This window comes from Mirounga angustirostris, unplaced genomic scaffold (assembly GCF_029215605.1).
Source record: "Mirounga angustirostris isolate CCGP_5_RB_7025 unplaced genomic scaffold, mMirAng1.0.hap1 SCAF_10, whole genome shotgun sequence".
In the NCBI taxonomy this organism is placed as follows: domain Eukaryota; kingdom Metazoa; phylum Chordata; class Mammalia; order Carnivora; family Phocidae; genus Mirounga; species Mirounga angustirostris.
The window spans coordinates 116,383,661-116,397,463 of NW_026991718.1; the positions used below are offsets into that span (position 1 = coordinate 116,383,661).

The 13,803-nt window shown below is 38.7% G+C and overlaps 1 protein-coding gene across 1 annotated transcript in view; it reads right to left on the reverse strand.

The window, feature by feature from the left end:
* The window catches only part of SAMHD1 (SAM and HD domain containing deoxynucleoside triphosphate triphosphohydrolase 1), a 56,211-nt gene that overhangs the window by 25,259 nt on the left and 17,149 nt on the right, over nt 1-13,803 (reverse strand). Inside the window, exons 4-7 of the mRNA XM_064573139.1 lie at nt 10,852-11,012; nt 8,890-9,005; nt 6,929-6,999; nt 714-869 (exon numbers count right to left, since the gene is read on the reverse strand). Coding sequence (XP_064429209.1) covers nt 714-869; nt 6,929-6,999; nt 8,890-9,005; nt 10,852-11,012 — 504 coding nt within the window. The remainder of the gene's footprint in view (nt 1-713; nt 870-6,928; nt 7,000-8,889; nt 9,006-10,851; nt 11,013-13,803) is intronic.

Here is a 13,803-nt window from a genome sequence, read left to right on the forward strand (position 1 = left end):
TCTATCTATCGGGGGGGAGGGGCAGATGGAGAAGGAGAGAGAGAATCCCAAGTAGGCTCCATGACCAGCACAGAGCCTGACATGGGGCTCAATCTCAGAACCCTGAGATCATGACCTGAGCCAAAACCAAGAGTTGGACACATAATCAACCAAGCCACCCAGGCGCCCCTCAACTTCTTTTTAATTAAACAAACAAAAAAACAAAAGAGATTTTCCTTTGAACTATTCAACTTTTTTTCTAGGTCTTCATATATCTAAATATTTCAGATGCTATTTTTTTCTCTTTTTTAAATTTCCTTTTCTGAGTCCTGCCCCCTCTCATTTTTCCCTCCCCCCCACTTCCCATTCCCTCACACCTTTCCTCCCAGCACTCAAACATGTTAATTTTAATGGGGAAACAAGACACATACTTTTACATTTTCCAAATGACATTACCTCCGACTCCTATGTAGAATACTGCATATCTATCCACCAAAAAACATTTACATATGTATTTTAATTTGGGGGGTAACTTCTAAAGATCTCAGTTAAGAGATAAAAAAATAGATAAGCCTTTCATTTTTTTGGTATTAAACAGTAGAAACATATAATGTATTTTATCATTTAGTCTCCTTAAAATAGCCAAATGTGTCTCTTCATATAGCTCTGAAGGAAACTAGGAAAGACTAGATGGGAAACACAGTCAATTCAAATTAAGTTGTACACGAACTTACCGAAGAATCTTTGATTGGTGATTCAAGTGGTCCTGTAATTTGTTCCTTGATAAAGCAAATGTCTTCTTCAGGGACGAGACCATAGTATTCCATGACTTCTTTGAGTCCATTAGAATTAACTAGGTGCTCAAACATCATCACTGAGCCCTGTTCATGCTAGGAAAAGTCAACACAATATGGTCTGTTATAAACTCTAGTGCATTAGGGACCCCAGATAATCCAAATTATTCTTGACTCCAGGTAATTCAAAGATAAATTTCTACTGCATGTTAATTATCTAGCTTTCAGCTACTGTCTTGCAGATATATTTTTTTTTAAGTAGACTACACACCCAGCATGGAGCCCAATGCAGGGCTTTACCTCAGGATCCTGAGATCGAGACCTGAGCTAAGATCAAGAGTCAGATGCCTTACCGACTGAGCACCCAGGCATCCCTTGCAGATATTTTTTAAAAACCTGTCAAATTTGTCTCTATTTTACTACCGATAAGCCTTCCGATAAGTATCATGTTCATCATTATGTCATAAATATATTTAATGTGGGGCACCTGGGTGGCTCAGTTGTTAAGCGTCTGCCTTCAGCTCAGGTCATGATCCCAGGGTCTTGGGATCCAGTCCCGCTTCAGGCTCCCTGCTTAGCGGGGAAACTGCTTCTTCCTCTCCCTCTCCCTCTGCCTCTCCTTCTGCTTGTGCACTTGTGCGCTCTCTCTCTAATAAATAAATAAATTTTTTTTAAAAAGTAATAAATATATTTAATGAGATATAATCATTTACAGTACAGACGTACTGCACAGTACGATACAGAAGAATATTACCCAGTCACACAGGTAGAATCACTATAAAATTCAGTTCAACTGGGGTGCCTGGCTGGCTCAGTCATTGGAGCATGAGACTCTTGATCTTGGGTCATGAGTTCAAGCCCCACATTGGGTGTGAAGCCTACTTAAAATAAAATTTAAAATTAAAAAAAAAAATTCAGTTCTATTATTTCATCAGCCTTGAAACATCGTTACAAATTCTGTTAGCACTTCCATCTAGTGGCGAAAAGGGGTAATTGCAAACTTGCCAGTAAAAACAAAAGTGTTTTAGAGCTTTGTGGTCAGCATCGAGGTGGGAATCTCAAACTGGCCTCTTTTTACTCCTCTGTCTCCGCTCTCTCATTCATAATTGTAAAAATCAAATGATCCCCTGAAGACATCGGTGCCATCACAGGTCTTACCAAAAACTGATTCAATATGAAAACAAAAACCTTAATGTTCCTACAACTATTTTTTAAAAAATTGAATCAAGATGCATATTAATTACAAAGAGAAAAAACAGTTAAAGTTTATAATGGGAAATCTGGTAAACATTGCCTGAATCAAGTGATCAAAGTTAATATCACCAGCAGTATGCTAAACAGATTTTATGTGCCTCTGATGTGATATACTAAGAAGATACAATGTGGCATTCTGCCAAAAACACAGAGTCTGACAGTATGTATCAGAAAACGGCAAACATCAGACAAATTGAAGGACATTCCAGAAACAACTCAACTGTACTCTTCAAAAAATAACAAGGTCGACAGGCACCTGGGTGGCTCAGTTGGTTAAGCGACTGCCTTCAGCTCAGGTCATGATCCTGGAGTCCTGGGATCGAGCCCCATATCGGGCTCCCTGCTCAGCGGGGAGTCTGCTTCTCCCTCTGGCCCTCCCCCCTTTCATGCTCTCTCTATTTCATTCTCTCTCTCAAATAAACAAATAAAATCTTAAAAAAAAAAAATAGCAAGGTCTTAAAAGATAAAGACTGAAGACTTGTTCCAGATCAAAGGAGAGTAAAGAAAAATAGCAACTAAGTACTAACTAAGTAGTATGTATGGATCAGGGAAGAAAAAAAAAAAAGTTTTCTTCCTCCTTTTCTATAGGGACAATTGGTGCAATTTGAAAGAAATAAAAATTAGATAATAGTATAGCATCGATATTAATTTTCTGGTTTAGGTACTTGTACTGTGGTCATGTAAGAGAATGTTCTTGTTTTTAGGAAATACTCACTGAAATATTTAGGAATAAAGGGGTTTGTCTACAACTTACTTTCAAATGGTTCAGAAAAAATATATTACTTTTTAAAAGATTTTTTTAAGTAATCTCTACACCCAATACGGGGCTCAAACTCATAAGCCAGAGATCAAGAATCCCATGCTCCACCGACTGAACCAGCCAGGCACCCCCCCAAAAATGTATATATACAGAAAAATCTAAGTCCCACAAAGATAGTATGGACAAGAGCAAGGAAAATTATAAGCAACTCAGGAGTAAATATAACAAAAGATGTATAAAAACTTTATGGAGAAAATTATAAAATATAAAATAGAAGAGCCAAGGGCCAAAGATACTCAATAAAAGAACAGGGTGCAAACAATTGTACTACCAACTATCAAGATTTATTATAAAGTATTAATAATTAAGAAAGTGTGGGGAATAGGGGCGCCTGGGTGAGTCGGTGGTTGGGCATGTGACTCATGATTTCGGCTTGGAGGGTGATCTCGGGGTCATGGGATTGAGTCCCGAGTCGGGCTCCCCACTCAGCATGGAGTCTGCTTGGGATTCTCTGTCTCCCTCTCCCTCTGCCCCTCCCCTGCTCCCATGCTCGCTCGCTCTCTCTCTAATAAATAAAGTGTCTGACTTTTGGTTTTGGCTCAGGTCATGATCTAAGGGTCCTGAGATGGAGCCAAGCATCAGACTCCATACTCAGCAGGGAACCTGCTTCTTTCCTTCTCCCTCTGGCCCTCTCCCTGCTCATGTGCTCTCTCTCTCTCAAAGAAATCTTTAAAAGAACAAAAATTTTAAAAAATAAAAATAAAAATAAATAAATAGGGGTGCTTGGGTGGCTTAGTCAGGTAGACATCTGACTCTTGGTTTCAGCTTGGGTCATGATCTCATGGGTCGTGGGATCAAGCCCTGTGTCAGGCTCTGCTCTCAGCAAGGGGTTGGCTTGGGGATTCTCTCTGCCCTTCCCTCCACTGTCTCTCTCTCAAAAATAAATAAATAAATCTTTTAAAAAAACACAAAACATAAAAATAAAATCTTAAAAAAAGGTGAAAGGCCAATTTTTTATTTAAAATTTTTAAAATTTATTTATTTAAGTTACACCCAACGTGGGGCTTGAACTCACAACTATGAGATCAAGAGCTGCATGCTCTAGCGACTGAGCCACCCAGGCACCCCTGAAAGGCCAAAAAAAAATTTTTTTTGAAAGATGTATTTATTTATTTTAGAGAGAGAGAGAGCATGAGTGGGAGGAAAAGAAGGAAAGAGACTCTCAAGCAGACTCAGTGCCGAGCAAGGAGCCCCACATGGGGCTTGATCCCATGACCCTGAGATCAGGCCTGAAACAAAATCCAAGAATCAGACACCTAACTGATTGTGCCACCCAGACACTGCTGAAAGGCCAAATTTTCAAATATAAAGACTCGGAAATCGGGACGCCTTGATCTCAGGGTTGTGAGTTCAAGCCCCATGTTGGGAGTGGAGCCTACTTTAAAAAATAAATACAAAGACTTGCAAATGACTGAATAGATCCTTTTTAGATCAGCCTTGCTGAAGAAAACAACTGTTAAGTCTGGACAACTTCCTACAGGTACTGGCAGGCAACCAATAGCAGACAGATGTGAGCAGGAAGTTAACACTTGAAAAAAAGCCTTGGGCAATATGCCAGTTATTTTATGGCGTTTAGCATGAGGCCCCAAGGCAGCAAAACTACAGAGAAACTACCCATCTTAGTCGAAGAACCAGAATACTTCATCAGAATTTAAAATTTGGGGGCGCCTGGGTGGCTCAGTTGTTAAGTGTCTGCCTTGGGCTCAGGTCATGATCCAGGGTCCTGGGATGAGCCCCACATTGGGCTCCCTGCTCGGCAGGAAGCCTGCTTCTACCTCTCCCACTCCCCCTGCTTGTGTTCCCTCTCTCGCTGTGTCTCTCTCTGTCAAATAAAAAATAAAATCTTAAAAAAAAAAAAAAAAGAATTTAAAATTTGTTTCTCAAAAGGCACTATTAAAAATAATGAATTGGCAAGTTCGAGATGGGAAAAAAATCTTCACAATACATATATCTATTATATATATATAGTTACTACATACACTATTATATATGTATATATAGTTATATATATAATTACTCAAATCAACAATTAAAAGGCAAGCAATAACATTTTTTAATGTTGAAAGAACTCTTCACAAAAGATCAATAACAAAGTACAGGAAATGGTATTCAATGTACATAGAAGAACGTCAATAAAAAAGCCCCCCAAAACCCCAAAACACCACTTGACACTCATTAGGTTAATCTAAAAAACCAAATGTTGATGAGGCTATGGGACAGGAAATCTCCCACAGTGCTTACAGAGCATAAAATGGTACAATATGGGAGAGGTCTGGGAGTTTCTAACAAAGTAAACATGCATCTACTTTATGATCTGGCACTTTTAGGCATTTTACCTAAAAGAAATGAAGACATTTTCCACAAAAATCATGTACAGTGATGTGTATAGCAACCTCATTTGTAATAGTCAAAAAGTGAAAACAACCCAAATTCTATCAAAGGGAAAAAGGATAAACAAATCACAATTTACCCATACAATGGAATACTAACTCAGCAATAAGCAGGGATCAAAAGGTGATGCATGCAACATGAAGGAATCTCACAATCATCATGTTGTGTGAATAAAAGCAAGACACAGAAGAATATCTATGATATGATTCTACTTATATCAAATCTAAGAATAGACAAAGCTAGCTTAGTTTATAAAACTCAGAAGGTGATGAGGGAGAAGTAGGCACTGACTGAGAATTTTCCAAGAAGATGAAGACATTCCATATCCTGACTTCGGTAGTGGTTACATGGATGTATACACCTGCCAAAATTCACTGAACCAGGGCACCTGACTGGCTCAGTCAGTGCAGTGTGCGACTCTTGATCTTGGGGTTGTGAGTTTGAGCTCCATGTTAGGTGTAGAGATTACTTAAAATAAACAAACCAACAAACTTTAAAAAAATTCACTGAACTGTACACTTAAGATCAGTACAACTTACTATATGTGAATTTTTCCTTTGAAAGAAAGAAAAGTAGGGGTGCCTGGTTGGCTCAGTTGGTGAAGCATGTGACTCTTGATCTTGGGGTCATGAGTTCAAGCCCCACATTGGGTGTAGATGTTACTTAAGAAAAGTAAAATATTTTAAAAAAAGAAAGAAAGAAAATAGAGGTTGATGTGGAAGAACCATTCAGTACATATTAATATCCTTTTCTACTCCATGTTCCAGAAATACAATGTTGTAAAAAATGGAAGCCAGCATAACTTCACTTTTCAAAAATTGATTGCAAAAATACTGGTCAGTCACCTGCATATCCTAATTATAAAATAGTTCAATTAATATAAATGATGAAACTTGCCTGGTATTGGCTACTTCATGATAAAAAAAAAAGTTAAAATGGAGTTGGCCTTTTATTTATTTTTTCAATAGTGTGATAGAATAGTAAGAGCATTAAATTAGCAGCTAGAGGGACACCTGGGTGGATCAGTTGGTTAAACATCTGCCTTTGGCTCAGGTCATGATCTGGGGGTCCTGGGACTGAGCCCCGAGTTGGGCTTCCCACTCAGCAGAGAGTCTGCTTCTCCCTCTTCCCCTCCACCCCATTTGTGCTCTGTCTCTCTCTCAAATAAATAAAATCTTTTTTAAAAATTTAGCAGCTAGAAAACCTGGTTTTCTAGTGCTGGCTCTACCATTTAACAGCTTTGTGATTTTTTTCCTAAGATTTATTTTTTTTTTGAGAGAGAGAGAGAGAGCTTGTGAGCAGGAGGAAGGGGCAGAGGGAGAAGGAGACGAAGCAGACTCTGTGCTGAGTGCAGAGCCCAATGAGGGTCTCGATCTCACAACCCATGAGATCATGACCTAAGCCGAAACCAAGAGTCGTTCACTTAACTGACTGCCACCCAGGCGCCCCAAGCTTTGTGATTTTTTTGTATATCAGTATACCTCTGTGAGCTTCAAGTTCCTTTACACTTATAAAAATGTAGGTAATGATTCTTTCCTTAAAGACTACTGGGAGATCAAATTAAATACCACACACACACACATATGCCATATATATATGAATATGAGTACACTGTAATGGAGAAGTATACTATACACAGCAATGGTTGCTTAAATAGTCTTTGCTAACTATTGAATATATGAATACATACCGTCCATTTCACATTTGGGCGAGCAAGTGGAATAAATCTTCCATCAAACATATGAGAAAATGGCCCATGACCTTAAAAACAAAAGCAGCCTTAGAACAAGGAAATTGCTTGTAAACTGGTAAAGTGTAAATCTATTTTTTTATCTTTTTAGCTTAACTTGAAAATGAACAGAAATTAATAATCTATAAGTACATCACAAAAAGGGACAAGCAAATCCTTCCTTCCTATTTTCTAAAACGAGAGATTAGGAAATAAAATCATATAGGAAAGTCAGGTGTCCATGGAGGGTCTCTGAGTTATCAGAGCTTACATAAATCTGATGAAAGGATAGTTCTGTGTTAACTAAAAGGAATGTTAAGGAAAAACCTTTGGCATCTTCAGATTGAATATATTAGAATAGCCATTTTAAGACAATCCCTTGGGGTGCAGGAAGAAAATAATATAACTTTATTTTTCTACTCTCATCCTTTAAAAACATCTTTTTTCATGTAAATTTTATAATGTACATAATATATTTTACAGTAAATATACACACTTGGATTTTTACTGCTGATGTGGGCAACCAAAAGTGGAGATCACTAGTTTATCTTATTCATAAGTGATTTTTAACATTCCACTCATTTAATAATATGAAACTTTGTTGACACACAACTCTATAATTACCAGAATTTCTGAAATGAGTTAGTTGGCTGAAGAGGGACTCCAGCTGGACCAGCCCTGGGTCTTTCTGCAAATCGCAGTCTATACAAAAAGGCTCATGGGCGCCTGGGTGGCTCAGTCATTAAGCGTTTGCCTTCGGCTCAGGTCATGATCCCAGGGTCCTGGGATCGAGTCCCGCATCGGGCTCCCTGCTCTGCGGGGAGCCTGCTTCTCCCTCTCCCACTCCCCCTGCTTGTGTTCCTGCTCTCGCTGTGTCTCTCTCTGTCAAATAAATAAACAAAATCTTAAAAAAAAAAAAAGGCTCATGAGTGCAGTATTCAGACTCCTAGAGACTGGCAAAGGTTTCCCAATGATACCCTCTCAAAATACCTAAAATCTGTTAAATTTATCATCTAGGAGTGATATTGGTCTACTGACATCTCCAAGGGGACAAGCTAAAGAGTGCCCTACCCCTTTAAGAATCTGGCTAGGGGCGCCTGGATGGCTTAGTCGTTAAGTGTCTGCCTTTGGCTCAGGTCATGTTCCCAGGGTCCTGGGATTGAGCCCCACATCAGGCTCCCTGCTCAGCGGGAAGCCTGCTTCTCCGTCTCCCACTCGCCCTGCTTGTGTTCCTGCTCTTGCTGTCTCTCTCTCTGTCAAAAAAAAATCTGGCTATTTTGAAACACAGATACCTCCCTTTCTCTGCCCTGAGGGCACACACAAACTCTTAGACCCCTCCAATAGGTAGGAATAAACTACAAAGAGATGGGGGTAAAAACTCCTATAACAAAGAGGACAATCTCTTTTCTCTTTCTTTGTCAAAGAAGGATGATACTCTTCTACTTGGATTTAAGTGGTCCAAGACCTCACATGGGTCAGGGAAGAAAAGGAGCTCTCTAAATCTGTTGTTAATCTGCTAGGGCAGATTATGTATTCTGGGTATGAGAAGAATGGATTTGATAAAGTAACTGAAAGAAATATGGCAATTTTTCAACAAGAAGAATAAAACAAAGATAAAACTCACATTCTCCTAAACACAGTAGTCAAAAAAATTTCACTATCATAAAGTCCTTTCATATAACTTGTAGCAAAGATGTGTAACATGGGAAATACACTGAAAGACTACAAAAAAAAAAAAAAGAGCAATGCTTTGGGCTTATGAATCACGCTAGGAAGAAGCAATGGCATATTTAGATTAATGCTAACTGCGGAATTAAAACATAATTTTCATATATCTTTTGGTTAATCGGATTTTTTAATTTCAAAGAGAGATAACACATTATGGTTTTACATGAACAACTTTGGTTCTTCGTACAGCATACCGAGATCATGACAAAGGCCAGCAATCTGAACACAGAGCACATCTCGTGCACTTATCTGCAGCTCTGGTTGTTTCTCACGCAGTGCACGAACCAGACATCCTGCTAGATACCCTACACTGCAGAGTAAGCAAAACAAAAAACAACATAAAGTCACTCTTCCATTTGAAAGATGATACTTCCGGACCTCAAGAACTTTAACATGTTTCTCAAATGCTCTAATACATGTCTATAACAAGTTAACAGAGTAGTCAAGTAGTCTGTTTCAGAACTAGGCAGAAACACACAAACAGAATCCCCAAAGCAGGACCACAATCAGTAATCATTAGGGAAATGTAACATCAAAATCGCAATGAGCTACCACCCGCACACGCCATAGAAAGGCTATTATAAAACAAAACAAAACAGAACCACAAATGTCGGCTAGAACGTGGAGAAATTAGAACCCTTATGCACTGTTGTTGGGAGTGTGTAATGGTGCAGCCACTATGAAAAACAATATGGTAGCTCCTCAGAAAATTAAAAATAAAATTACCATATGATCCAGCAGTTCCACTCTGGGTATACACCCAGAACACTAAAAGCAGGGTCTCAAAGAGATATATGCACACCCATGTTCATAGCAACACTATTCACAATAGCCAGAGGTGGAAGCAACCCAAGTGTCCACTCACAAATAAAGGGATAAACAAAATATGGTATAAGCATATAATTGAGTATTACTCAGTCTTAAAAAAGAATTTCTCACACATGCTCCAACATAGATGAACTTTGAGAAAATTATGCTAAGTGAATTGAGCCAGTCACAAAAAGACAAATACTGTAGGATATAACTTATATGAGATACCTAGAATACTTAAATTCATAGAAACCAAAAGCAGAATGGTGATGACCAGAGGCTAGAGGGAGAGGAGAATGGGGAACTGTTACTTAATGGGTATAGAGTTTCAGTTTTGCAAGATGAAAAGGTTCTGTAGTTTGGTTGCACAATAATATGGATATATTTAACACTACGGAACTGTACACTTAAAAATGGTTTAGATGGTAAATTTTATATTCTGTGTATTTTACCACAAAAAATTTTTTTTTCAAAGAAGCAGGACTTCTGGCTTTGTAATGCTGACAACACAGATAGAAGATAAAGTGCCTGACAAATGTTAAAAGCACTTTTAGCATTTCCCCCTAAAAGTAATTCCTGAGAATACAATATCTTTCTTTCCCCTTTAACTCTGAACTCCACGAAGTTAGAGACAGTTGCTACCTTGTTGGTTTGGTAGGGCCTAGTGAGTTTTCAATAAATATGTGTTGATGAATGAATGTACATTTGGGTAGACACTTGTGTTCCTGCTATTAAAAACACTGAAAAAAAAAAACCCACAAAAAACCAAAAAACACTTCAAACAAACAAAACAAAGTAAAACAGTGTGAATACTTCATGAAACCTAGAAAACTGTCCAGTTCTTCCCAGCCCATATTCTCCTGGCTCCAGATTTTATAATGGAAAAGCAGACCAAATTCTCAACTTAGTTGTATGTAACAGAGGTGCTACCTTCTCTAAGTTTATGAATATTTTCCTGATCTACAAATTTCCTGATAGGTGAAGAAAATCATCTGCTTTCAAAGGCAATTCTGTACAAGACTAAACAGGAAAATTTAAAAAATCAAACTTACAGTTAGTTATATCAGTAACCAACCCAGTTAGGTTTTAAATATTTAAACACAAATATGTCATCCAAATGACCTGTCAATAGACAGTTTATCTTTCCAGTGAAGATCTGAACTGGCTTGTAAGAATACATAAGATAAACAAAATATAGCAAGGTACATCAAAGCCTCAATTTTCTCATCAACAAAATATGGATATTATTACCATTTTGTAAAACTGTTCTCTAAAAGATGAGACAGTCATGTCATGATAAAGAAGGTACTTAATAACTGTAAATTCCCCATTAACTGCCTTCTTACCCTAGACTGTGCTCAAATCGATTGTGTGAAGCGCCTGGAAAAATGTAGTAACTGCCTCCCAACTGTTTGATATATCGAAGCCGCTGAAATTGAGGTGTGTCGATGATTCGGATGAGGAGAGGGTGGAGTTCAATGTGGCCATGGATAGGATCATTAATTACCTGGAAAATTATGTTTAAATTAATATCAGTAACAATATGTAACTTCATCTAAAATTTTTGTGCAGCTATTCCTATCTACAGTGTACAAAGCTATTCAATTGTTCTCAAGAACAAGACTACAGGAAATAATAAGATATTAATATCATTACCTTACTATCAGACAGATCAAGTATATTGGATCTGGGTATATTTTACTTCTTCTTAATGGATTCTAATAATAGAAAGATAAGGACTTTAATCTTTTTATTATGATTTGATTAGCCTTTAATAAGTTAGTCTTGAATTCAAGTTAAACATACTTATTTAACACACTCGTTCAGATCATAAAAGCATATTACGATAGGCAGTGTGTATATTTTTTCCCCTAAATGTATCTATATACTGCCCATTAGGGAGAGAGGGAGGGAGTGAGGAAGAAAGGAAGCTTCCTATCATAAAGATAAGAAATCTGAGGCAGGAAAATAAAATTCTATATTACTTAATATTACTCAGAAATACTTAGTAAAAATAAATTTTACAATTACTTCTTACTCTAAGTTTGAACAGGGTTAAATATGGGTGAAGATTTAATGCCTCTCTATATTTCTTTAAATAAAGATACTTCTTGGGGCACCTGGGCCCTCAGTCAGTTAAGCGACTGACTCTTGGTTTCGGCTCAGGTCATGATCTCAGGGTTGTGAGATGGAGCTCTGTGTCAGGCTCTGTGCTCAGAGCAGAGTCTGCTTAAGATTCTCTTTCTGGGGCGCCTGGGTGGCTCAGTCGTTAGGCGTCTGCCTTCGGCTCAGGTCATGATCCCAGGGTCCTGGGATCGAGCTCCGCATCAGGCTCCCTGCTCCACGGGAAGCCTGCTTCTCCCTCTCCCACTCCCCCTGCTTGTGTTCTCTCTCTCACTGTCTCTCTCTGTCAAATAAATAAATAAAATCTTTAAAAAACAAATAAAAAATAAAAAAAAATTCTCTCTTTCCCTCTCCCTCTGCCCCTCTCCCCCAGTACATGCACCCTCCTTCCCTCTCTCTCTCTAAAACAAATAAAATCTTTTTTTTTTTTTTAAAGATTTTATTTATTTGACAGAGAGAGACACAGCGAAAGAGGGAACACAAGCAGGGGGAGTGGGAGAGAGAAAGCAGGCTTCCCAAGGAGCGGGGAGCCCGATGCGGGGCTCGATCCCAGGACGCTGGGATCATGACCGGAGCCGAAGGCAGACGCTTAACGACTGAGCCACCCAGGTGCCCCTAAAACAAATAAAATCTTAAAAATATATATACTTATTTCTTAACTACCTATAATTACCTTTTAAAGAGAAAGATACAAAATAAAAAAGGAATTTAATAAATGATCTAATTCATGATTTTCAAACTGCTTTAAATTTTTCCATGAAGTTTCTTTTCTTTCTTTCTTTTTTTTTTTTTAAAGATTTTATTTATTTATTTGAGAGAGAGAGAATGAGAGACAGAGAGCATGAGAGGGAGGAGGGTCAGAGGGAGAAGCAGACTCCCCACCGAGCAAGGAGCCCGATGCGGGACTCGATCCCGGGACTCCAGGATCATGACCTGAGCCGAAGGCAGTCGCTTAACCAACTGAGCCACCCAGGCGCCCTCCATGAAGTTTCTTAAACATGTACAGAATTCTGGGAGGTGAAGGGCCTTGTCTGTGCCATTTATTGCCATAGTCTCAGAACGCAGCACACAGCATAGTGCCTGACACATAGTAGGAACTCAAATATGTTTTATTTTTTATTTTTTATTTTTTTTTAAGATTTTATTTATTTGAGAGAGAGAGAGAGAGAGAGAGAACGAGCAGTGGGGAGGGCCAGAGGGAGAGAGAGAGAGAGAGAGAAGCAGGTTCCCATTGAGCAGGGAGCCCGATGCAGAGCTCGATCCCAGGACCTGGAGATCATGACCTGAGCCGAAGGCAGATGCTCAACCGAATGAGCCACCCATGTGCCCCTCAAATATGTTTTAAATGACTACTGTTGGGGCACCTTCGGCTTGGGTCATGATCCCGGAGCTCCAGGATCGAGCTCCACATCTGACTCCCTCCTTAGCAGGGAGTCTGCTTCTCCCTCTCCCTCTGCTCTTCCCCTGCCCGCCCCCCCCCCCCCCGCTCATGCTCTTTCTCACTTACTCTCTCTCTCAAATAAGTAAAATCTTAAATAAATAAATAAATAACTACTGTTAAACTGTTATTGCAAAGATACATATGTTAAGATGCTATTATAGTTAAAGTGTACCATACCCATACACAGAAATATATAAAATATGAATTAGAGAAGCTCAATGCTGTAAAGAAGCTTAAAGGGGTCATCTGGTCCAACATTTGAAGATGCTGGTGATAAGGAAGTAATTTCCTTTAAAAATAGCTCAATTCAAGTTGCATACTGACAGCCTGAGTCAAGTAATGACTAAAATTTACAACTTTGTTAAACAACGTGTATGCGTATTAACAAAGATTAGATTTATGGTTGATGATTGGTGAGTATTACTTTTTTTCACCCTGCTCTATAAAGCCACTTTATCACCACAATAAACTATATCAAGTTTAGTCACCTCTAATAATATACCAAGAATGATGTCAAAGTATCTCTGGAATAGAAGACACCGTGAATGTTGTTAATTCAACCTTTTGGATGTCCTTATCAGACAAGATAAAGTTCCAAAATCTTTAAAGATTTATGTATTTACTTGAGGGGATGGGAGGGGCAGAGGGAGAGAGTCCTAAGCAGACTCCACACTGAGCCTGGAGCCCAACTCAGGCCTCAATCTTACGACCCTGAGATCACGACCGGAGCCAA